This window comes from Pseudorasbora parva, chromosome 7 (genome assembly GCF_024679245.1).
Source record: "Pseudorasbora parva isolate DD20220531a chromosome 7, ASM2467924v1, whole genome shotgun sequence".
In the NCBI taxonomy this organism is placed as follows: Eukaryota; Metazoa; Chordata; class Actinopteri; order Cypriniformes; family Gobionidae; genus Pseudorasbora; species Pseudorasbora parva.
In genome coordinates this window covers 38,028,110-38,055,329 of record NC_090178.1, presented here as the reverse complement: position 1 = coordinate 38,055,329, position 27,220 = coordinate 38,028,110, and the positions used below count along the sequence as shown (strand labels likewise).

The window sequence follows — 27,220 nt, the reverse complement described above, 5'->3', positions numbered from 1 at the left end:
GGGCTCACGGCCAATCTGAAGAAGTGTGCGATTGGGCGGGTGGAAGTAAGGTATCTGGGCTTCCACTTGGGTCATGGACAGGTGCGTCCCCAAATTGATAAGACCGCCGCGATTGCAACCTGTCCGAGACCCAAGACCAAAAAGGAGGTAAGGCAGTTCTTGGGGCTGGCAGGATATTATAGACGGTTTATACCAAATTATTCGGACCTCACCAGCCCTTTGACTGACCTTACTAGAAAGGGGCTACCAGATACGGTCCAGTGGACGGAGCCGTGCCAGCAGGCTTTCACCCAAGTTAAGGCTTCTCTATGTGGCGGGCCGCTTTTACACTCCCCTGACTTTTCTCTCCCTTTCTTGTTGCAGACTGACGCGTCGGACAGGGGGCTGGGCGCAGTCCTGGCCCAGGAGGTGGAGGGGGGAGAGCGGCCGGTGCTGTACATTAGCCGCAAGCTCTCAAAGAGAGAGGCTAAGTGTTTGAGTTGAGAGAATATACACACTAGTGAGTGTGATTGTGACAGTAAAAGAGATAAATAAACTTGCATCAACCGTCCAGCCGACTCCCGTGTCCTCTTCCTTCCTCACAAAACGAACTTTGTTACAAATAGGTAATTGTACGCACTTTTTGCAAGCTCCCTCAACCTACTGGCTAAGATAAGAATAAACAATTTAATTTCATCCAGCTAAGGCCAAAAGAAGTACCTCTGAAAAGCACTTTGCCCTTCTAATTGGCTGATTTCAGTATGCAGTTTATCTAAAGTATACAGAGGGGCCTTAGTTTTCTGTATATAGGACCTTTTCAAACAAATTGCTAGCAAAACTGTTCAAGCTGTCTCTTTCTATTCTGAGTAATAAAAAAAAACAGTCTGAAAGCTGTCAGTAAGTGCAGATGAGGAGATGTGTGTTTCAGTCCTTGAGTGCACATAGAACAAAAATAAAAAATAAAAATAAATAAATACACATGAATATGATTTCCTCTTTTATATGAAATCTCACTTGCACAATTCATGTCATTTTAAGAAAATCTGATTGGTGCTTGCCTGTGCAAAACTCTACCTGTCATTGCTCTGTGGTTTCTAGTGTGATGTTTTATGTTTATTTTACTTGACCACAGCATGCCCACAGAGGACCTTAGTCTCAATGAAAATATGGTCCATAGGTATGATAAATTCCATGTTCATTGCAAGTGTATGGATTTGTTTCTGCTGTTTAAAAATCCACCAGGCTAAAATTGTGAGATTGCACACCTCTCCTCAACAAGTCACATGATTTGATGTATTACCTATGGCCATAGCACAAACAATATGGAATTAATTGTTTCATTAGCCATGTTATAGAATACAGTTACAAATTACAAAAAACAAACAAACAAACAAACAAACACATTGCTTGCATTTGAATTTGGATCATGTTGACTTACACTGGCCAGAAAAATGTACCAGCCTTTACTCCCTGTTTCGCTGCGGTTATCCAGATCTAGAAATGGAAGAAAATGTGTTATCAGAGAAAACATGGGGGGAAAATTAGTTTTTCCTTTCATGTTTTTAAGAAGAGCAATGTGTCTCTCATGTCATATATCAGAAAACAAAAAGATAGGACAAAATAAGATAGGACAAAAACAAAGTTTAGGGATCATAATTCACAAATGAGAAATAACTGTTCTATGAGTTGGATAACTTTCACAAGTGCTTGGCAAAACTTTTCAAACTGCAGTGACAAGACTGTGTAAGTTCCATCTGTGATGGCCTCATTTACCATCACAGCTCAGTCAGTGGGGTCTAGAAACAGCCAAAAGAAATAAAGTTCAGTGAAAACTAAGAATTGATTGCAGCTGTTGGGCTAATAGCTGACATGTGTGTGTTGGAGATGCCCCCCTTGTTTCCATGTAGCTTGCACATGATCACAGTTCTAAAAAGCTCACTGACATCATGCACATGATTCCACTGCTTGCAGTTTCATAAAACTGTGCCAGTAAGGTACTAGTTCTGAAACAAGGGTTTACTGTTTAAAATGGGAAAATGAATATAACTACACTGTCTACAAACTAGTATATACATGACTGGATTCACCTTTGATAATTAACGTTTGAGTAGCCTATATTCAAATTCAAATATTGTGTGAAGCCAGATTTGAGGTCAAGGCTAGCAAACAGCACTGGCTGCCATGTGTGTCATAGCTAAGAAGGTCTATTATTCCTGGAAAGAGCTGTAATGGAAATATATATACCTATTAGTTTAAAGGTGTCATGAACTGGCTTTTTTTATTTTTTATACTGTTGTCTGAGGTCAACTAATGATATATGTGTGTTTTTTCCATTCAAAAACATCAAAATGAATAAGTAGGCCTAATAGGATATTTTCTACACTGGTTTTGAGGCTCTCTCCTGAACACACGGTTTTGATGGTACTGTCACGGTTAGGATTGGGATTGGATAATATTTGCATATTTAATGAGCTTCTGCTCCCCTGTCAGTTCACATGAGGGAGGGGTTGTTTTGAAAGCAACTGGAATTATTCTCTCAACCACAGGGCTTGTAAACATCTTAATAAAACAAACACAATGATTTTTTTGTCATCCACCCATGATTGATTGGAATATTATTTTTGTATTACTTGGCCCCCCGATCGGTGGTCGAGAGAGTGAACCACGTAGATCAAGAAAGGAACGATATTTACTATTTAAGATTCACGGCCTGCCGACGGGTTTACTTTTTAGTAGACAGTCTGGAAAACACATAGCCTGGGGATGTTGGGCTTTGCTTCCTGATCCATGTCTGAAGCTGACCCGAATTGCAATGAACCAACAAATAAAGTATTCTCCAGCCTGTGTCAGCTATTAGACATGTACACATAATCAAAACGATCTGTAACAATCCAATACTATCACATATAAAAAACATATTTTACTCACATAAATGTGTTGCAACATTCCTGTTGGATTCATAGAAGGAAGAGCATTGTGTTTTAATCTCAATATGTCTGCAAATCCGGTATCAACTTGAGACTTGTTTACAAACGCTTCTGTGTGATATGAAGCGAACACACATATAATGTCTTCCCCACATAAGCTGGAACTTCATTAAAAATAAAGTTCAACCACACATTCCTAATATTAGGATCTGAAGGATCTTTTTCTTCCACAACATGGAATAGTGCAATATCTTGCTATCTTCTTTGGCATGTATATTGCTGCTGGCTAGCGTGATACAAACAGCTCCATGAGTTGGTGGGTGGGGCTAATGAATTAGGCATGCTTATTCTGTAGAGGTGGTGTTTTGCCACACGATGACATCAGAATGAGGCACTTTCTGAAATCGATTGTTTGCTGGGCCTGGTGTCTATAAAAGCTTTTCTTTGGACGTTTTCAGCTCTGAAACTTGCAGGATATTCTTATATTACCATGACCTTTTATGTATCAAAAGCTCAAGGGAAAGTTGAGTCTCAAAGAAAGTCTCAATTCAGGATCCCTTTGAGAATTGAGAAATCAACTTTCCCTTGAGCTTTTTTTCAGAAAATATTGCAACAAAATTTGATTCAGCTGTACAGTCGCTCTGGAGAAAACAGAGAAAACATGCCATCAGCTCATTTCAATTTATCATATAGCGACAATGTGGGCAGATCACTGATATAATTGATATAGTTAATTTAGTAATTAATTTTATTTGGATATTTAATTGAAAACCTAGATTGAAATTTTAGTATCCCCAACTGAGACAAGTAAATTATGACAGAACTTAATTTTTGAAGGAACTATCCCTTTTAAAAAAATATGGACAAGCAACTCACAGGTTGTCCTCCCCACCATCGATGATTGAGCTTTTCTTTCCCACGGAAGTTAAAGTTAGCATCAAAGCCAGGGTCATGCATGGAGTTACCCACAATTCCATGCGACTCAGGATAAAGCCCCTAAAACAAAGAAAAAAAACAAAAGAAAAATGTTCAAATCAAACATCACCCTTGTAGAATTTGAACCATATCATTAAAAAGATACCATGAAAAATACAAAAAAACAAAACAAAATTGCAACAAAAGATAAACATCTTGCAGATTCTGCAAACTTATAAGCAAAATTAACAGAAGGTACACAAAATTAATACATACCGTTGTTATTGTATACAAATTCGGGTAGGTTTTGGTGGGGTACATAGGTCTCATGTATGGTGCATGTGTTCCACATGATCCTACAAGAGAAAAAAAAATAGATTTTTAAAAATGTCAATTAAAGGCATTCATTTAGTAAAGGAAACATGCAATATATTTGTAGGCCTAAATACAAATGTAATTTTCAGAGCTCACAACTTTCATGTAGTTAATATTGCCATGTAGTTAAGCGGCAGTAAATCTGAACTGCAAAATGGACTGCTCTAGGCTGCATCATGCCAGTGATTAAGTAAAGGAAAAGTCAGAAAAGTTTAACCACATAAATTCTGAAACGATTCTTAAGTTTAATTTTAAATCTCTGCTCCGTGGTGGCACTTTTGTGTTTGATAAAGACAGAGTCTACTTGCTAATTCCACAAGGAAAAAAGAAAAGATAAACATACAAAGTAAAAATAAAAAAATACCTGCATACAAACAGTAGTCACATAAAGCAATATGTACTATAAACAAATGAACACTGAAAGAATTCAGCTGAACAATGAACATATTTTCTTTTAGAGCTGCTGTACAGCTAAAATGAAATCTGTTTGCATCACTAAATCATTTTCCTGTCATCACTGTAAAGCTGATTTAAAACAATTTGTATTGTATAAAGTGCTATTTAAATAAAGGTGACTTGACTATAGCCAACTTATCCACATATATACATTATACTTATGTAAAGCGATATATATATTCTAATATCAACTCATTGATTGCTTGTATAGTCGCAAAATGCATTTATCCAAACTATATTATTACCCAGCTTTAATCTGCTAATTGCAACTATAAGGTATGATGATATTAAGATATAAAAATAGATATATTATAGGCCTATTATATTGAGCCATACAGCAGCCAAACAACCCCTTTGACAAGTTCCCATAACCCATGTCATATTAATGGGTTCGTTTAGCCTAAAAATTTATTTCATTAATTATTCACCCTCATGTCGTTGGACCCCGTAAAACCTTTGTTCATCTTGGGAACACAAATGAAGATATTTTTGTTGAAAGCTGATGGCTGAGAAAGGCTTCAGATAGGCCTCCATTGGCATTCAGTACATTCCCACTCACAAGACCCATAAAAGGCACTAAAAACGTTGTTACAAAGTCCATCTCACTACAGTGGCTGTACAATAATTTGACAAAGCGACAAGAATAGTTTTTGTGCGCATAAAAAATCTAAATAATGATTTTATCCGCCAAGTTATTTTCTTCCGTGTAGGTCTCGGACGTGAACTCACGCGATAGCGGCACTCCTCCTCGCTTCTGGGTCATGTATAAGAACGGCGGATTTGCATCATATTCTCGCGCATGCGTCGAGTTCACATGAATATCTTGGTGGATAAAGTCATTATTTTGATTTTTGTGCGCACAATAACTATTTTCGTCGCATTGTAAAGTTATTGTACAGCCACTGTAGTGAGATGGACTTTGTATCGATGTGTTTAGTGCCTTTATGGGTCTTGTGAGTGGGAATGTACTGAATGCCAATAGAGGCCTATCTGAAGCCTTTCTCAGCCATCAGCTTTCAACAAAAATATCTTCATTTGTGTTTCGAAGATGAACCTAGGTCTTACGGATGTCCAACGACATGAGAGTAAGTAATTAATGAAATAATTTTCATTTTTTGGGTGAACTAACCCTTTAAGCAAAAACAGAGATTGGAAATATTTTTTTCAGGTTCCCACACAGTAAAAAAAATAAACAAGTAAAATGTACATAAAAAATAAATAAAATAAATGCCAGCTGTGGTTGTGAGCACAAACACAACAACATGGTAGCAACATTTTAAATTTTATGGGACTGAATTTACAATAAAAATAAAAAATAAAACGATATATTCATGATGTGTATTTTAGTAATGATAAAGTTAACTTTATTTTGATAACTAAAATAAAGAATAACTAATGGCGATTATTCCATCTAAAGTAATTCAATCTATTTTGTACCTGTATATTATACTGATAACCACCATGATAATAGATGAATTAGAGTTCATCACACGTAGCGTTTCCACAAGCTGAGGTATACTAATTCCAATTCCAATTCCAGGGCAACTTTTAAAATAGTTTTAGTGTGTTATTGAATGTGACAATGTTAATGTATTTGGTCTTGGGTGTACTAGATCTGCTCGACTGCTGCTTCTTCTGTTGAATATTGCTGCTTCAGCGCAAGTATGGAATTTCTACTGCTGCATAAATAGACATACATAAATCCCATAAAAGATCTAGGCAGGTCGAGACATGGGAGGTGGAGGGTTTAAGATTAACTCAGATGAGTCGGCATTGACTGCTTTACACCAAATACTGAACCTGGTCTAAATGCTGAGAGAGGCAATCTCATTGGCTGCAAGATCAGCAGATCAATCAGCTTGTGCCATGCAGTAATGATGTGATTGCTTGCATGTAAATTACCTTGCACACTGTAGAGTTTCATGAATGAACAAGATGTACAATCATGTGAAAAAGATAGGACACCCCATGCAAACATTTGTCTTTTTCAACATCGGACATCGGATCTTCATTTTAACAATATTGATAGTTGGAGGTAATATAAAAAATAATACTAAAAATTTATAAAATGGAAGACATGTCTTTTTAAAATTATTTGTAAAATGTACTTAATAGAAATGCAATATTTGGTGAGGAAAAATATAGGACGCCACTGTCATTTACTACTTAAAATGGGTGTCCTTTCTTTTTCACATGACTGTATATAAAGGTGCACAGTGTCATACACACCAATTAAAAACACCATAAGTTAGATAATTCATAGTTAATTGTGTTTTTACACTGACAGAATGAAGAACTAATTATTTGTATATAGCCTATTAATATGAACAATGTAGAGACGACAATTAACTATGAATTCACTATAAACAAACAGTCTGTAAATTTTATATGTACTTTATTACTATATACTTGTTATAAAATGTTGGCACATTATTTACACAACATATGGTAAACCAAACAATGTATTAGTTAAATCTGTACATTATGTATTACATGTCATAATTTTTTACCGATTGATAGCCTGGTCAATATAAATTTATACTCAGTTTGTTGAATAAAAAAAAAAAAAAAAAAACAGAGTTCTTACTGAGTTTCTCGATATTGGGGATCACCGTGCTCCCTCTTTTCATGTAAGATGCACGAAAGCCATCAACAGACAACATGATGACAGGGGGCCGAACAAACCTAAATAAACAGAAGCATTTGTACACCAAATATAAACAAAATTAAATTAGGATTTATTGCTAGAATGTGTTCTTATTTCCACTGGACAAGTGGTCTTTTATTTGAATGATCTTTTTATAACAGCCTTCCTTGACTATTGTTGAGGCTCAAAATGTCACACTTAATGTGCATACATTAACATTAATTGTCATGCAATCCACCCAGCAGTCCTCCTGGATAAGTGTTTTGTCACACAGAAGGCCATCTCTTAACCTCATTGTGTTTGCCACCATTCATCACTTCACAGCATTAAATAATAATACAAATGATTCCCTGTCTTCTAGTATGTAAAGCATAGTTGTGAAGATATGAGTGTTGTTGACCTAGTGTTGAATATAAAAGGTGGGATTGATGGGGAGTGTGATATTTGTCACTGAAATCACAACTGTGTCTCTCACCCGGAAGGACATTCATGGTTTTTAATCTCTTCACACTCTTCCTGTAACCAGGGAACATCACCTAACAGAGAAAGGAAGTCAGTCAATGAAGCACCAGGTGACATTCATACATATGCAAACATATCTTATATCCAGGCAATACAGAGCTCTTTTTTACAGTTGCACTTAAAACATGCCCATCCCCACCTTTTTTATAACTGTAGTTGGTTTGACAAATATCAAATCCTTATTGAAGAAAATCTTGATAATGCCCCAGCAGCTACTTTCTAGTTATACTACTGTGTACTGTGCCTCAGAGCTTGATGGTAATTGACTAAAATATGCATGATGGGCGCTCAAAAAGTACAGCAATGTATTTGCCAAAAATTGATTGACACTTTTAAATTATACTTTTTTCTAAGAGTAAACCAGGTTTTGTTAAACGTGCTGCTAATTGCATTAAAAAAATACATGTAATTTTTGTATTTCCAGTTTACAAAAACTCTCTGAAAGCCTCCCACCTTTGCAGAGAGACCTGTAGTTAGTGCAGCAGTCTCCTTTGGCCATGCAGTCCTCTGAGCAGTGACATGCATGCTGCTCATTACGAGTTTCACCACAGCGCTCTTTACTGCACTCAAAACCTCCCGCTGAAGGCACAAAAACATTAAACATCTCATAGACAAAATCAACAAAAGAAAGTCACCTGACACAAGCAAATTCAGCTAAGCCTTTCCTTAGACAAAGACAAAAGTAGTTGAAATCTACCAGTCAAGTAATCATGAATATAAGAACTTAATATTTGGTAGATAAAAGATTGTACAAAACATGATTATCCATGTCATCCAGCATGTTTTTTTCTTTTTTTTTAAATAACATTCTGTGCTTCAATTGATGCAATGAAACATTACCAATGGTAAAAGTGATTTGTACAAAAATTTACATTGATATAGTGCAAAAGTAAAAATAAAATAAAAAACATTCCAATTAATTTTACATCACAAAAGCCTCAGACTTCGGACCCCACTTACCTGTTTTCAGGCAGTGTTCATCAAAGTCTGAGCAACACATATTGTATGTTTTACACAGGTTGTCACAGCGACAGTTTGGAGGTTCTGCTTCCACTAGTTCAAAGCACCTGTTTTTGCAGGATCCTGATAGGCTGGTAAAAGGATGGTCAGAAAGAACTGGGGGATGGTAGAACAATCAAGAAACAGAAAAATGAAGAGACAAAAATGAAGAGACAAAAACAAAGTTTTAAGAGACATATAAATCTAAAATCTAAAATCTAAAACCCCCACCAAAATCAAAAGTTTGTCTGCGTTGAAGCTGAAGTCCTGTATGCAGTTTAATCATTCCCACATTTAAAATACAAAAAAGGGTCAAGGAGTTGAAATGTTCTTTGCACATCTCAATATTGACTTATAGGGTAGAGCAAAGCAAATATTTCCTTAATTTTCGATCACCAGCTGAGAGAGCAACAGAAAGTGGCTGTTTCATTAAATGTTCCTGGCTCATTACTACTAGCCTACATGAACTGACTCACATGAAGGCTTGATAAAAAATGGAAGAAAAAAAGCAGAACATTTAAACAAACAAATGACACTATGCAGTTAAATTGCGGAATGAACAAAGAATCAATGTATACTGGATAATGCAAGGTCAAATCTTGGTCAGATCAAACTCATCTAAATTATATAAGCTAGGCTACAGAAACAGTCTTGACATGTTTAGAATGGCAGTTGAATTAGCCTCGTACATAAACAGACCGAATACACGGTGCTGCCGTCCAAGATACACAGCAAAACCAACTTGAGTGAAACCTCTATAATTTCACACGGGCAGGACACATGAAGCTATTACATACATGTATTTAAAGGTGCCCTAGAATGAAAAATTTAATTAACCTTGCCATAGTTAAATAACAAGAGTTCAGTACATGGACATCACATACAGTGAGTCTCAAACACCATTGCCTCTTCCCTCATATGACAATCTTGTTTGTGAAAAACACCACGGAAACACAGGCTATTTTCAACATAACGCCACGTGACGCAATCGCTGGGATACTTAATATGTACGCCCCCAACATTTGCATGTCAGCCCATGGTCATTATCAGGCGGCCATGGGCCGCTCTCAAAACGGCAGCTATCATGGACACAAATGTCATGTTCCAGGCTGTGCAGGGGATGTGAGGACTTTTCATAGCCTTCCCACAAATAAACATGTCAACACTCATGGTTGATGTTTATTTACAATAGGATACCGCAACAAAGTAATTCAAAGTTGTTTGTTTGCTCAGCCCATTCAACCACGGAGAGTTTTTGTAACCTAGGGCTGAGCAGGATTTGCTCAGCGTCTGATACTGCAGAAAGGGCCAATTTTAACCGTATTCCTGCAAGCAGTAAGTAGTGATTTTATCCACTTTTTGACTATCAAACCCATTTCGGATACAATTGAAAGTTTCTTAGTAAGACAACATTACGATAATATCCCGTGTTGCCTAGATCTAATGCAAGATGCTAAAGTAACAATTGGAAACTCCAAGTAGCACACATAACAGTTTGTCAAATGACAAAGATTAATATTATTTCCTGCCAGTGCTGTCATAAAATACAACAGTAGATACTTATGTCGATCCCTTTTGATGGATTAACCTATATTTCATCATTAACACATAACTCAGAAACGAACTATGTTTACAACTACTGTTTAGTTGCTTACAGATCACTTGATTGAGCACTCGATCCTTATAGCTAACGTCATGCTAGCTTCAACACCTTCTTCAACACCTTCGTCACCATCTAAGTTGAAACGATAGTCATTTGACAAGGCTTCTAAGTAATTTGTTAAATAAATATACATTTTTGAGAACTGAAGAATGATTATTTTGCAGAAGATGAGTAGTAAACATGACACTGACTATTTTAAGTGGCTTCTACATTACTTTGTTTGGCTAAATAAATTGACTTTTAAATCAGTACTCTACTGTCCAACTGTAACGTTACTGTAGACAACATATTTACGCGCTACCCAGTTCAGTTCGTGATTCAAAGTTGAGAAGCTATCGTTGTAAAATCATTGCCATGACGGATGGTAGATGTGTTAGCTGTCACTGAGCAGCAGTGCAGTGAAACAGCAAATCAGAGCAGAACTCTTCATTAATATTCATGACCCTTCCAAATAAGACAAAAACAGAGCATTACATCCTAGGGACAATTTCTAGGGTTGTAAATGGACGTGTAAAACTGTATCTGGACAATTTTTGACCTTAAATAAGCCACATACCCTCTATTTAAATATTAGAGAACAATTTACCATTGTTTCAAATCATTCTAGGGCACCTTTAACACATCAACGTAAATTCATGATATTTATAACAATATTGCTAGCATTTCCAATATCTGAATTGATAATAATTAGTAATATAATTATTATTTAATCATTAAACTGTGTAACTAAATGTGCATATTCCAAAGGAAATACCAGTGTTTGCAATTTGCAAAGTGTTAATAATCTATGTTAAGGAGGTAAAGATACACTGCAAACCCTAACGCTCAAAATAATGAATTGGTTTGAGTAGGACAAACTTAAATTAAACTACTTATTTCCGTTAAATTAACTTTTATGAGTATTTAGCACTTTATTTTTCTTCTAAGCTCACAGAACTGATATATTTTAAGTAAACTGAACTGTTTCACTGTTTTGAGTATTATTAACTTATTTATTTTAATTCAGACAAATTTAAGTTTGACTGAAACTGGGCTACGATTTCCCAGTATGCTTTGCCCATGGCACTCGAAATGGGAGAGTAAATGCTAAAATGAAAGGGTTAGTTCACCCAAAAAGGAAAATTCTGTCATTAATTACTGACCCTCATGTTGTTCCGAACCCATAAGAGACAATATTTTTGATGAAATCCGAGAGCTCGGACCCCTCCATAGACAACTATTTAATTAACACGTTCAAGGCCCATAAAGGTAGTAAAATCATTGTTAATGTTAACAAAAAATAATGACTTTATTCAACAATTTCTTGTCAACTGTGTAAGTCTTCTATGCAGTTTACCTTGGCCAGCTCCTGCGCCAGCATCATATGCATGTGTCATAGTGCTCAGGTGAATAGCATTGGCCAATGGTAAGCCAGCGTTCTGGCGTAGCTCTGACATAACTCGGAAGGGCAGAACTGACACAGATGTGAAGAAATTAATAAAGTCTTTTTATGTGCACAAAAAGAATTCTTGTTAATTTATTAAATTAAGGTTGAACCACTAAAGTTATATGAACTGTTTTAACACTGTTTTTACTACCTTTCTGGACCTTGACATTTTTAATTAAATTGCTGTTTATGGCGGGGTCAGAGAGCACTCAGATTTCATCAAAAATATCTTAATTTGTGTTCCGAAGAGGAACAAACCAGGAATAGGTGGGGCATCTTTATAAAACAAACACAATGATTTATTTCTCATCCATCCACAATTGATTGGAATTTTATTTTTGCATTAGTTGGCCCCCCTGATCGGTGGATAAAAGAGCGAACACCCCATTACCCCCCCCCCCCCACACACACACACACACACACACACACACACACATGTGCATGCGCACCCTTCAAATATCAAGTCAAGAGAGTGAACCACATAGATCAAGAAAGGAATGATATTTACTTTTAGCCCGCCTAACCCCATCTGGCCCTGGCTGTCTGATCTCGGTGAACGGTGAACATTGCAGAGCAGAGTAGCCTAGAAATCTAGACACACCCTAGCGGCAGCAAATTTAATCTGCCCGTGAGTGTCGTCTAGCAACTCTCAATACCCTTCTGAGCTGTATTTGCCTATATATAACTCTTGCCGGGCCAATCACATCGTGTATAGAGATGGTGGGCAGGGCCATAATGAAGACGGCCGAGTTGTGTTTGCGTGCTTCTAGTAAACACAGAAACTGGCGAAAGGCGGAAATCTAAAAACTCTACCGACCTTACCTTGTAACGGTCGCTGCTCTCTTCTTTCTCTACAAATGTCTCCACTGCTAAAACAACATACTACCACAACAAAATCCACAATTGCTCTGACTCTCGCACACTCTTTAAAACATTCTCCTCTCTCCTTTGTCCTCCTCCTCCTCCTCCTCCTTCATCAAGTCTTACAGCTGACGACTTTGCACTATTTTTCACAAACAAAACATCTCTCATCAGCAACCAGTTCTCCTCACCACAAACCGACACGCACATATCAACAACTAACACGAACACGCTTCCATCCTTCTCTCCGCTCTCCGAGGCAGATATTTCTAAACTCATCCTTTCCAATAACCTTCTACCTGTCCACTTGATCCTATACCCACTCACCTCCTTCAGGCCATTTCTTCTTCTATCACTTCTGCACTCACTCACATTGTCAACACTTCTCTTCACACGGGAACCTTTCCCACAGCATTTAAGCAGCTCGGGTAACCCCACTGCTTAAAGGGTTACTTCAGCGATTAGCATATGGCTTTGTATCAGTAGAAACCCTGGAGTATATTCAAATTATTGTGCTTTCCCCCCTCATATCTCCCTAAGACAAGAGATTTATGCATTTTATTTCTAGAAAAATTCCTCCTATGATGCAAATTGACGATTTTTGCATCATAGGAGAAATGTTTGGCCAAAGACTAAAGACTACAGCCAGCAGAGGGAGCCATTTCCGCATGTTTTGAACTCGCGCATGGGGGAAGGGAGATAACACTCAGCTTGCAGGGAGAGCTCAGCTCAGCTACAGGATCATTTAAACGGAGCTATGGTGAGCAATGTAAGTCTTTTAACTTCTCAAATTAATTTCTATGAAAGTTAAGCTTGTAAAGGCATGAACTGAAACGCGCCAGACTGAACTCGCGTTGTGAATGTATGCCGCGAGTGTAGTCGCGATTACCTCAGCTCTCATCACTCGTGCAGTTAGTGCTCAGTGCTGTGAAACTCGCGCGGTGACTCACTCCTTATATTGAACAGACCATAGACCGTAAAAAAATATGGACGACTCGACATCATCCGTTTCCGCTTGCCATATTTGAAGCTTTCAGGCGGGGGTGTACGGCGCTGACATCTTGGGACCGAGTCTGCGCAGTAGCGATTTCGGGACCGGAGTTGCGCAGTAGAGCGCAGGAAGTAGAGCAGGAAGGACAGCTGCGAAATCAAAAGCCCGCCCACACTCTTGCAGATGCAGAACAATTAATTATGTTGGTGTGAAATAAACAGTTATGGAAATGTAGAAATTAAAGCTAAAGCTCCAATCTGCTCCCAAAAATTCCGAAAAAATTCCGTTAGTGCCTCAGTGACAACTTCACTCAGAGAAGACGTCAGTTTCAGCTGTCAATCATGACGTCACACCCCTGTTTTTAAAGCGTCAGATAACTAACTAAAACTAAACTTATTTTAAAAACGAACACTTGAAATGAAATCATCGTGATGATAACTGCCTTCAATGACATAAACTAACTTTGGGGAAAAAATATTTGAAGTGTAATTTTATTATTTAGTTTGTCTCGCGTCCATTAGAAAACACAGAGGGGCGGCTATACTGGGACCGGTCACCGGGGGGGCGATCGAGGCACGAAAGCTTCAGTAAATGAGAGGGAGACTGCAGGCTTGGAACAGACACGTTCAGTTTTTAATTGCAGTGTCTTCACTAACTCGTGGCGTTGGGGAATGGCACAGGGCAGCGAAGCATTCTGGGAATTGTAGTCTTTCATCCCCATGGGACAAAAATACATTTTCTGTCTTTTCTCAGTCTAGAAAGCACCAAATTCAAAAATAATTTCACATTTCTACTGCATTGATGACCCAGTTCAAATACAGATTCATCTTCCCAGCGCTGAAGTACCCCTTTAAGAAACCCTCTCTGAATCCAGCACTTTTAGAAAACTACAGACCGTTATCCCTGCTGCCTTTCATTGCAAAGACACTTGAGCGAGTTTTGTTCAATCAACTCTCTATGTTTCTTGAACAAAACAACCTCCTGGACAACAACCAATCCGGCTTCAAAAGCAGCCACTCGACTGAGACAGCCTTGCTCTCTGTAACTGAGGCACTGATACTGGCAAAAGCAGCTTCCAAATCCTCAGTGCTCATCCTGCTGGATTTGTCTGCTGCTTTTGACACAGTTAACCACCAGATCCTCCTGTCAACTCTTAAGAAGATGGGTATCTCAGGAATTGCTCTCCAGTGGTTCAGGTCTTACCTCTCAGGTAGGTCCTACAGGGCGTCATGGAGAGGTGAAGTGTCTAAGTCACATCATCTAGCTACTGGGGTTCCCCAGGGCTCAGTGCTTGGACCACTTCTCTTCTCCATCTACATGTCATCTTTAGGCTCTGTAATTCAGAAACATGACTTCTCCTATCACTGCTATGCTGATGACACTCAACGCTACTTCTCATTTCAACCAGATGATCCTTCAGTCAGTGTTCGTCTGTCTGACAGACATTTTTGGCTGGATGAAGGAGCATCACCTTCAACTTAATCTTGCAAAGACAGAATTACTTGTTGTCTCAACCAACCCAGCACTTCATCAAAATGTCTCCATTCAGCTAGGTTCATCAACCATAACTCCATCCAGGACAGCCAGGAACCTTGGAGTTGTGATTGATGACCATTTAAACTTCATGTTGAAGTTGAAGAATGCAGCGGCGAGAGTGGTCTTTAACAAGCCAAAGAGAGCGCATGTCACGCTTCTCTTCATCAGACTGCACTGGTTGCCAATGGCTGCTCACATCAAATTCAAGGCACTGGTGCTTGCCTACAAAGCAACCACTGGCTCTTCACCAATATACCCAGACTCGCTTGTTCATATTTTCACACCCTCCAGAAGCAGCGAGTGAAAGGCGCCTCGTGGTTCCATCTCAAAGAGGCATGAATTCGCTTTCACGGACATTTTCCTGGACCATTCCCACCTGGTGGAATGACCTGCCGATCTCAATTCATGCTGCCGAGTCTGAAGCCATTTTTTAAAAAACATCTTGAGACACATCTTCTTCACTTGCACATAACCAATAAAGACTAGCACTTAACTATCCAATTAAATTGAGTTTGTCTTCCCCCCCCCCCCCCCCCCCCCAAAAAAAAAAAAAAAATTATAATTGTGTACTGTGCTCGATTAACTGAGAATTCTTACAGCTCTTGCAGGTTGTTGGCCTTGTTTGTTTTGTTGCTTCTATCCACAAGTTTCCTACGCCCCATGAACACTTGCGTCAAAAGTGGGCGCGTCTTCCGGTTCGAAATAAACAAGCGGGACGACATTGACATTTAACAATTGACAGTCATTCAAGCTATCCAAACGTGCTAACTATGTGGGAACACAACCTCAACGAACTTAAAAATGGTGAAACAACAGTACCTTTACCTTCCGCTGTAGTTGGTTGGGAAGATGACGTAAAAAAGTGGTATCACGTACGGTGGTATTTTTAGCTATTTTCTTGATTCAGTAGCCTGTGATGGTAAGGCAATGAGCAATTTGAAAAGCTCAGAGGCGTATCAGTATTTGCATAGTGATAAAGTCGGTCGGGTGTTATTTAAGGATGTTGGAAACAACCTAGTTTATCTAATAGCGGACGTTGAGCCGAGCGAGAGCCTTCACGTATCCCATCATAAGGCTTGGGTGCTAGCATCGGTGACAGGTGAAGTAAGTTAACTTACAGACAGCGGGTTGTTCATGTATTGCAGGGCCAGGACGCTCTTGTAGTCATGCAGCAGCACTTTTGTGGAAGGTCGGTAAAGTAAGGACAATTAAGTGCACTGTGTTGGTTTATTGTATTGCGATATTATTAATTAACTAATAAATACTAAATTGAAATGTTTAGTGTGTGTCATTCATTCATGTTTTGCATATGTTGCTTCACAGGAACTTTCACTTAACCCTTGTGGCACAATCTGGTAAAAAAAAAAAGTACAAATTTAAAATTTGAAGCCTTGCTGTGGTGTGGCAAGCAGCGAGACGAGACCGGTGTGCCACGCAGCTGGCACTCGTTGACATTAATCACCGGCCCGCTCTCGCGGTCCCTCGCCCCGCTGCTTGCCACACCACACTTGCCAACAACACAATGAAAGCCTAAGATGTGAATAGCCCTGGTTTACACTATACAATCAGTTTTAGTCCACGGATATTCTGAAGAAACAAATACACAAAGACAGTAATTATCAAAACATTTTTTACTTGCACATTCAGTTAGCAGTGGTATCCAGAACATTTAATTAAATTAAAATTAGCATGTCGAGCCCTGGGTCGGCGTCTCTTCTCCGGTGGCTTCTCGTAACCCAGAAAAAGCGTTGGGTACGGGTTATCCTGTGTTGGCTTCTTGTCAACGAAGTGAAACGATCACACAAACAGATGTTTGGGTGTTTTTTTTTAAGTTTAAGTTCTTCAACCATATTCTTTTTGGTTCGTCGTCTATTGGGAGACGATGGAAACTGTACCATCGTTGGCAGGAACACTCTGACTTAGTTATGTTCAAAACACTCACGTTTACGCCACTGAATTAGTTTAGTCCGGTTATTTGTACACCCGCAAACAGCACATGTTGTCCCTGAGCCCCGCAACGACATCTCTCTTAAAGGTTTGCGACTTTACATATTAAAACAATGATCCGAATAATTAAATAAAAACGTAGCCTCGTCACTAACTAGCACACAAAATACCATTGGCATACTACTTCCCCTCTCTCACCGGAAGTTGTACCCACGTTCTTTTTTACAGTAGCGCCCCCCGGAAAAAGGTGGACACTCTGTACTATAAAGTTATATACTTTATAACTCTAAATTTGCACAATCATAACACCAGAAAGGCAAACAATGGTCATATAATGAAGCCTTATCCAAAAACTAATTTTATGAAGAAAACTGTCTTGTATAGAGCTAGTGTCATCTGGAAAAATATTCCCATTAAAGTTATGCATTTAATGTATGTATGTATGTATGTATGTATGTATGTATGTATGTATGTATGTATGTATGTATGTATGAGTGTATGTACGTGTATAAGTGTATGCATGTGTAATGTGTATTTATGTATATTATATCTACATTGATGATTGTAATGTTGTTGTAGTAGTAATGTAACATTTTAGAATGGACCCCAGGAAGACTAGCTGATTGCATAGACTTTCAGCTAATGGGATCTATAATTAAATAATAAACATTTTATATATCAAAAGCTCAAGGGAAAATTGATTTCTCAATTCATGACCCCTTTAATTTTTCGGTGAACTAACCCTTTAAGTGTTTTATTATGTTTTTTTGTGCAATAATAATATTAATTGGAAGATTCAGTAGTGATTAATGTTTTGTTATGCTAATGTAGAATAGTTTCTGTTAATGCAGATTTTTGGATAGGTACCATCATGGTTACAAGTGGTGCATGTGGCTTGGTTTGAGATTATGTAAAATGCTTTATATTGCTGCACTCGTTCAGCAAGTGCTATACCAACGACAATTTTCACATTGAGGTTACATGAAAATGTTAAATTAAATGTATGAATTAGTGTTCTCAAACATTTCAAGTTAAGAACAATTAAAATGTATCAGTACAAAATAAAAACCTGACAGTTCTGCTTACTTAAACTTGATTGCCTTAAATATCTCGAGTTTTGCCAATTTATTCGGGTTTACACTGTAGGCTAAAAGCAGCTGATGGCTTCTTTGCTTAACCTTTTTCATGTCATTCATTCTACAGTTTGTGTAAGACTGTTAAATTATAAATGTAATCAACAGAGCTGCTTAGTCAAGATGTCAATTTGTAGGACAACCCTGAAGGCTACTGCAATGGGTTATCGGGAATTTACATAATACTTGTTAAATTAAGGTCATAACATTACTTAAAGTGATGTTCACATAAATTACACATACATTTTTCATGTGACAAAAAAGAACAGTAAATGTGGAAGTCATAATCAAAAAAATATATAAAATATAAAATTAGCTTATTTTATTATCTTATTATTTTCCAGATATTAGCACTACAAATGGTGGCGAACTAAGAAAGAAAAAAATCAATGACAGTTCAGTCTACAAAATATTACAAACACATCATCACTATTGATTATATTTTAAATCTCAATTTAAAAGTGTGCTTATTAAGTTTTTCTTTATGTTTAGCTATCCCGTAAATCAGCGTTATTCAAATCTTGCCCTAGAGGGCCATTGCACTGCAGATTTTAGCTCCAGCACGGATCAAACACACTAACCCATGATTTTCTAATGATCTTGAACACAATAGGTGTGTTTACATGGAGCACTTTAATCCATTTTAAAGTCCAATCCGAATGAAAATGCTCCATATAAACACCTCAATCGGAATAAAAATGCCCAAACCGAATGAAATTTTTAATCAGTTTGGGAGGGGTGGGATAAATCTTTTCATGAACCGATCAAACGAAAAATGTTACCATGTAAACGACCTCACCCGATTACTTTGCAGTGTGTGTCCTTATATGATGTGATACACAGCGCGCGCATTCACCACTGACTGCGCACCGTGCTCACACGCAGGATAATGTTGAGAGGAAAGTTAATTTTTCTGAGGGGTTAACTTTTTATTTAGTTAGAATTTATGAAGATAATGCTGGCATAATGACACATTCTCTCATCTTGACAGGGTTTGTCCAAGGCACTTTTCACTTCAACTGCGCCTGACAGAATAATTATTTTTTTTCTGAGATGATTAGGCTACACTTTACAATAGGTAAATAGCTTTTATAAAACCATACAGTCCTGGTGGCTATTGAGAGTTGCTATTGAGAGTCGACATTTCTGATGCGGCAGACTGCTCTGTGATGATTGCGATTGAAAGTCAGCACATGTAAACCCCAGATCGGTTTAGATAACGTCACATGTTCAGTCCACTAAATTTTTCAATCAGAATTATTTTAATCGGAATGACAAAAAAGTGTGCATGTAAACGTGGCTATTGATTAGAATGTTCAGGTGTGCTTGATTAGGGTTAGAGCAAAAATCTGCAGCGGCCCTCCAGGGCAAGATTTGAATAAGCCTGACGTAAATGTTCCAATATCATCGATAGTCTAGGACATTACACTGACGCCATTGTTCAATAATGAAGCGTTTTTTAAATGTTTTTTTTCTTTTCTTTTTTTTTTCTTTCATCTATGCATTTCTCCATCTAATAATACACATCCATATTAGATATGGAAAAAACACCCCTGCATCTCAATGAAATTTATGTTGTTGTGTTATTTCCATTAAGTGGTACATCAAATTTTGGTCAAGATAAGAGAGTTAAGCAGTCTGTAAGGTCTACTTCAGCACATCCCAAAAACTTTCAATGAGGTGCCAATTCATGTGTGAAAAGTTTTCTTCTTCCTTCCCAACCATTCTTTTATAATTTGAGCCTGATTATCTTGACATTGTCATTCCTAAATGGTTGATTAAGAAATGAAAACAGCTATACACACTCCATCAATTAGGGTTAGAAGAACTGTTGCCAAACATGTTATATAACCATAATAATAACAACATAATAATCAACTCTGTTAGGTCTTCAGATGTAATATGGTGGCCACTAACAGAATGGAAATTCTGACCTAAAATCAGCCACTGTCTGAGCAAAAAATAAGCTAACATAAAAGGTTTATCAAATATAGATGTTATAAAGATGTTTTAATAATAATAATAATAATAATAATAATAATAATAATAATAATAATAATAATAATAACAAATATATTTATTTTTTTAATCTTTTTTTCCTACTAACCCTTTTTTCATATTTTCACAGAGACTAGGGTTGACCACATTAAATTTGAACGGGGACATTAAAAATTGTGATGTGACATGGTGGTTCAAAATACTTTAAAATCTATTTAAAACAAACAAACAAACACATAACTACAATATGCTTAGAGTTCAAATTGTTATTTAGCAAATATATGCTTTAAAATGTATATTGTTCAACATTTTAAGTAGCCTAAGATCGTGTATATTTAGGCCTACTGGGGACACAAAAGCCACCGATGTGGACCCATGATATTTACTGGAGACACAAAGCCACCGAGTCTGTTGTGGACCTATATTATAGCTAATGTACGGTATATGAAGCAAATTCTGAAGACGTATAACCTACATCCAGAGAAAGACTCACCTGATGATCCTGCTTTGTCGGACCGCTTGACCACATAAGCCTCACACACAGTGCATCGCGAGAGAAGATACATAACGGAGAATACCTGCGTGCAGACATACCGTGAGAGAAGACATAACGGAATACATGGCCATATAAAGCAGACTCATTCAAACTATGACTGAGGTAACTTAGAGGTTGCCAAAAATGGCAATTTAAGTCGACCGAGAAGAGAAGTTTAATTTCTCACTTCTGTTAACACAAGACGGTAGACAAAGTAGGCTAATAACATTTCCTAAGACTTTTTGCTTTGTCTACGACCAAGAGAAATGAAAACTTTCCAAAAAAGCAAATCCAAGGAGTCAAATATATTTTCAGCTGCCAATAAAACTACCTTTTAAAAGTTTATGTAACGACTGCTAAATAAGGTTCAATGTGCACAATAAAACAGCGTTATAATGCCTAGGGTTAAGGTATATTATTCAATAAATCTATAAAATGTAATAGAAAAGTCAGCTAAATTTATAATTCATTATAAAGAGAACACAAAAACGTAACGAACCCATTTCAGTTGGAGCATGGTTGGTGTGTGCCTGATTCCTGACTCTGCTTCCACTGTGAATACTCAAACCACCGCAAGATTCACATGTTGACTTTACCCTCAACCAATACACACCAGGAAACATGAACTAACGTCACATCTGGCAAACCTGTGATGAATTACACTGACTGAGACAGCGTCCCCCAGCCCCCAAAACGCTTAGCATTAAAACATCAGACATTTAACTAAATAACAAATAATTATAAAGAAGGCTAAATGACAACTTTCAAACTGTCCTCCATTGGAAATGCTTCTCTTTTGCGGTCTCGGAGAACCTCAGAAAATGGAAAATAAATAAATAAATAAATGCAATTCACGTTAACATTAGTTTTCAAACTGTCTGTTTGAATTTGTACTCGAAAATGTTTTATTGGGCACAAACTGTTTTGTAGTTAGGTAAGGAAAGACTGCATTTAAAGAGAAAAAAGAGGAAAAAAAGAGAGAAGAGTTCTAGTAAAAGCAGCCTAACCTAACCCACATAACGATTAAAGTAAATCATCAGAACATGAATTTCAGTTTTTAAAGGGATAGTTCACTTTGAAATTAAATTCTGATACGTTTTAGCGTACCTCATGGGCATCTGAGATATAGGAGTATTTGTTTCCCCAGTAGTTTCAATTTTGATCATTTTAGGTCAAACCATTCTTGTCTGTGCCTCACATAATGCAGGTCTATGGTCACCACCTCAAAGAGCATACACAGAGAAGTCTAAATTAAACAATCCCCCATCGTAAGTACACACTGATGGCCTAAGACACGAAACGAGCGGTTTATGTGACAAAACGAACAGTATTTATATTGTTTTTACCTCTTGTACACCACTACGTCCGACTGATCCGAGGGCGCGCATGCGTGATTCCTGTTGTGACATCCGCGCGTTCTGGCTTTAGTCTGTGCAAGCGCGGAAAGCGCCGGAAGTGGATCTCTCACGCGTGTACGTCTCTCATTGTTTACACAAAACAGTTCTGTTAATATATCGAAATCTTCTTCCATGGCTATGTCCTGTATGTCTAAATATGTTTAGATCTTCACAGTGAAAGGTAACACTTCCCAAATTTCTGTGTAAACAATGAGAGATGTACATGCGCAAGAGATCCACTTCCGGCGCTTATCCGCGCTTGCGCAGACTTAAAGTCAGAACGCGTGAATGTCACAACAGGAAACAAGCACGTGCACCCTCGGATCAGTCGGACGTAGTGGTGTACAAGAGGTAAAAACTATATAAATACTGTTCGTTTTCTCACACAAACCTCTCGTTTCGTGTCTTAGGCCATCAGTGTGTACTTATGATGGGGGATTGTTTAATTTGGACTTCTCTGTGTATGCTCTTTGAGGTGGTGACCATAGACCTGCATTATGTGAGGCACAGACAAGAACGGTTTGACCTAAAATGATCAAAATTGGAACTACTGGGGAAACAAATACTCCTACATCTCGGATGCCCATGAGGTAAGCTAAAATATATCAAAACTTAATTTCAAAGAGAACTATCCCTTTAAGTGTTTCATATAATTATCTGGGATACTGATGTACATGTTTTGCCACATTGTGAAAAAAGGCTTACAGCATTCACTAGGACATGTTCCTCACCATATGCATACATGTGCAAGCCTCAATGTTATGAGAAATTAAGACAATTACACTTTTAGGTTGGGGAACAAAAACACACAGATACAAAGCTTATTCAACAAAATCTCTTTATAGATTTATACAGTATAAAAAACAAAAACAGAACAACCAATGGTACTTGCAAAAAATAAAATAAAAATTGCAGTACTGATTGATAAAATTCCTACAATGGTGAAATAAAAACAGGCTGGGGTATGTAAAACTGGTAAAAATTACTTATGGCTTAAATGATTATACTTTCAAAGAAACAGTGAAGTTCAGTGAAAAGTACTAACATTTACTGTATTCAACTAACACTTGAATATGTTTCCTATTTAAAAGATTGCTCACAGTAATTTAACCATAGAGCCTACAGTGTGAAATGTTTCCTCATGAAAGTACTTTCAGAATGTTGACATTTATCTTCAGATACAGTGGCCGGACTTAACCCTAGTGGGTCCTGGGAGGTAAGAGTCTGTAAATCCGTGTGCGTGTACGGTTAAACGGCCATAAATCAGTCAGCTTTATGTGTGGTCAAATGGTACTGCAGAACAAATTTTTCCTTCTCGTGTACTGCATGTTAGGTTGCTACAGAGATGGGAAACAAGTAGTAATAGGAAATTATACAAGCAAACAAGTAGAAATAAGAAATTATTTAAAGAATTACCCTGCGTCTCAATCAGCTCTCTAGTTCACTAGTCAGGGCACTGATCAGGACATAAGTCAATGGTACAGGACATAACTCCTTGATCAGTGCCCTGACAACTGAACTAGGGAGCTGATTGAGACTCTGTTAACTCAGCATGAATATTCTGTCATCACTGATTTAAATGAAAGAATTTAAATCAGTGTTTGACATATTCCATGTAGGGTAATATGACAATCTAATCTTTAGAACACTGAAAAATGGGTAAAACCAAAATCACCCAAAATATCAAAAACGCTTAGAAAAAAAAGGTGTAATTTAATGTGTCAGAACTATTGCGGCCTGACATTACTATCAGTCAGAAAGAGATGGAGAACGAATGGAGCGGCCACTGGCAGGGCTGTTACTAAAAGCATGAGAATCTCTATCTTTGTCCTTACTCTCATGCTTGTGTTTGTGTTTATGTTTGTGTTTGTGCTTCTTCTTCTTCTTCTTGTGCTCATGATGATGATGGTGGTGGTGGTGGTGATCTCCATGTTTGGAGGACGTGCTCTCTTTGCTCAGTGTGGGCATGGGTGTTCCTGGCATGGACAGAATGGCTTGCTCTACTGAAGATGGTTCTTTCCCTATAAAACAAGTGGGAGAAGTTACGAAACAAAACACATCAAGACCACTAAATTATCAGATTGAGTTTTCTGGTAGATGCATAAATGTGCTTTTCACACATGCATAACTGGTATATTTACTGTAAACAGCTCTGTTGGGGGAGGGGGAAGAGAAGTAAACTGTTATTTTTGAAAAGGTCCTGTTCAAAAATTATTTTTAAAAGGTAATTTACCAGTAAATACTATATGTGTGAAAGGGGCTAATATCTATCCGCAAAGGTTCTATCGGTAAAGGAATATCCTTGTTGCATGTAGGAATCTTAGGAATTTCACCATTCAATGTGAATTTATCTGAGAATATCCTTAAATAAGGACATCTATTCAATGATTGGTTCATGCCTATGACATCATCCAAAGTCATGTTTGAAGCACAGCAAAGTGTCATGAATCAACTCTAAGACTGACACTTAAGATTTAATCCTACACTTCACTTAAAGTATGATTGGGATGCTTGATAACTAACTTTTAAGCGCAGCTTTGAGCCAAGATTTTTTTTAACTCTTAAGTCAATTCTTAGCAGTGTTCTTGTGAGTAATTCTAAGATGCTTGATAAATACGGGCCCAGACTTATTCAACTTAATGGATATTTCCAAAAATGTGACTTGTGTGTTTTATGTGTATTTCTGTCATGCCTGGAGTTGAAGGTCTCTCCAACATGTTCAGATGGTGGTAGATGAATGCCTGACTGTCATGAACTGTGTCCATATCAATATCTTCCTCCTCCTAGGTGGGAAATTGAAAGAAGTTAAAAAAAACTTTGCAGTACATAACATTACAATGCAAACATTTTTTTTTGCTCAAGAGTAACCCTAAAACTATAGTGACTGAGTGAACAGTTATATTCAGAACATTTGGCATCATATACACAATTCCAATTTTTAGGAGGTTCTTTTTATGGTGTAACTGTTCCTATGTTGTAACATAAGCATATTCATTGCTAATTACTCACTCTGCTCTTCACAGATACTTTAACACTGGGCTCCTCTTGCATAACTTGTCCAGGTTCAGGCGATGAACCTAATGGAGTCTCTGCCCTCCTCTTTAAACCCTGTGGGGCCATGGCCACACCACTTAATGCTGGCTCCATGACAACATGCTCCTCCTCCAGCTGAAAATGATTAATAGGGAGTATGAATATTATGTTTAATAAGCAGACAGCACTTCAGCGTTTTTAAGTGTATTAACATTCTGCAACAAGCATTTTGGTTTGGGTTTCATTAACACTACCCAAGACTAAGAAATAAACAAACCATGGCATATGTTATATTCTTATTAGCCACCTTTAGGCAGCATAATATGGAAGCTTGTTGCCGTCACAGAATAAAACATTTAAAAAGATAATCTGCAAAAAAAAAAAAAAAAATTAAAAGACAGCCCCTTCTAAGGAAAGTGGTTATGAAACTGAAGTAACTGGCAAACTGGATTGCCAGATTGAAGGTTTGGTTTTAAAACATCAAATTTGCAGTTCTTTATCTGAAAATCTGAATTTATTTTTTTTATTTTACCTCTAAAATATTTAGAATAAAAAGTTTTTTTTACTACAAACAAATCTAACACATATAACACATACAACTAAAATATAATTACACAAATTCCATATTTATAAATGTCTAGAATTCAAATGTACAAAATTCCAATTAAAATGATTCCAAATACAAAATTTTACAAATTTAAAGATCAACTAATTAATGTCTATTAACATTTTTAATTTTAATATTTATATTAATCACTTTATACAATGCAGTTGTGCACACATTTTTACTAGTGCTGTCAATTGATTAAATTAACTAACTAATATCACATTTTTCTGTAATTAATCACAATTAATTGCACCTAACATTAAAAATAAAAAATATATTTTTTTATACTGTATAATATTAAATTGAAATGTAGAAACAATTGTATATTTTAAATATTTGCTTAAATGGCATCATTAAAGGGATAGTTCACTTTAAAATGAAAATAATGTCATCCTTTACTCACCCTCAAGTTGTTTCAAACCTGTATGAATTTCTTTCTTCAGCTGAACAAAAGGGAAGATATTTTGAAGAATGTCAGTAACCAAACGGTTAACTGGAGCCATTGACTTCCATAGTATTTTCCAGAATTTTCATTTTAAAGTGAACTATCCCTTTAAGCACTATGAATAAAGGACTGTATCACAGCTAATGATGTAAATTGACTTCTCAATTTGTGGAGATGAAATTAGTAATTACAGCCATTTAACATTGCAATATGATTGCGAGCCATCAGTTTTTGCATTTAATAGTTTTATGTGACATTCACTTCAATTAAAAGTTGTTATATATTGTATATATTGCCTTTAAAGAGTCCCTATTATGCCATTTTAAAGTTTCCTAATTTTGTTTTGGAGGTTTCCCACAACAGGTTTACATGCACCAAAGATCAAAACACAATTTGATTTTCTCATAATATACATTTCACATCATCACAATGTTCAACGATTCTCAAACAACTCGATGGATGAATCAGTCTCTCTAAATCCCTCCTTTCTGCGAGCCTAGTCTGCTTTGACTGGTCAGACGGCCCAGCCTGTTGTGATTGGTCTACTGCTTACAGCGCGTATTTCTGAAACAAACGCTCATTACCATAACTTAACTCCAGCTCCGTTCAAGAGGCTAAACCTCAGCGACAGATCACACTGATGTAAAATCAACATCATCATTACTTTCTTTACAATCCCAGCACGAGTCCAAATCGATGATGAAACATCTGAAGAACAAGTTATTTCTTCCCAAACCTTGAGTAGGATGTTTTTCAGCGATGCTATTTGAGGTACATTATGAGATGTTACAACTGCAATTCCCACCATCAGCATTAGCAAGTGTGCTT

The 27,220-nt window shown here is 37.2% G+C and overlaps 2 protein-coding genes across 6 annotated transcripts in view; both read right to left on the bottom strand.

Annotated features, from left to right (window-relative positions):
• enpp2 (ectonucleotide pyrophosphatase/phosphodiesterase 2) overlaps positions 1–21,534 on the bottom strand; it is an 84,616-nt gene extending 63,082 nt beyond the window's left edge. For all 4 annotated transcript variants that reach the window (XR_010906481.1, XM_067449234.1, XM_067449235.1 and 1 more), the window contains exons 1-9: positions 21,410–21,534; positions 20,869–20,953; positions 8,782–8,937; positions 8,275–8,400; positions 7,775–7,835; positions 7,240–7,337; positions 4,098–4,177; positions 3,783–3,902; positions 1,418–1,473 (exon numbers count right to left, since the gene is read on the bottom strand). Coding sequence is in view for 3 of the 4 variants with exons in the window: in XM_067449234.1 (XP_067305335.1) it covers positions 1,418–1,473; positions 3,783–3,902; positions 4,098–4,177; positions 7,240–7,337; positions 7,775–7,835; positions 8,275–8,400; positions 8,782–8,937; positions 20,869–20,953; positions 21,410–21,427 (800 nt within the window). In the remaining variant the exon portion in view is untranslated. The remainder of the gene's footprint in view (positions 1–1,417; positions 1,474–3,782; positions 3,903–4,097; positions 4,178–7,239; positions 7,338–7,774; positions 7,836–8,274; positions 8,401–8,781; positions 8,938–20,868; positions 20,954–21,409) is intronic.
• A 1,626-nt stretch (positions 21,535–23,160) lies between these two features.
• taf2 (TAF2 RNA polymerase II, TATA box binding protein (TBP)-associated factor) overlaps positions 23,161–27,220 on the bottom strand; it is a 74,700-nt gene continuing 70,640 nt past the window's right edge. The window contains exons 24-26 of one of the 2 annotated variants that reach the window (XM_067449231.1): positions 25,317–25,475; positions 25,000–25,090; positions 23,161–24,328 (exon numbers count right to left, since the gene is read on the bottom strand). In XM_067449231.1, the coding sequence (XP_067305332.1) occupies positions 24,057–24,328; positions 25,000–25,090; positions 25,317–25,475 (522 nt within the window). In that variant the 3' untranslated portion in view covers positions 23,161–24,056. The remainder of the gene's footprint in view (positions 24,329–24,999; positions 25,091–25,316; positions 25,476–27,220) is intronic. The other variant, XM_067449230.1, reaches the window with a different exon arrangement.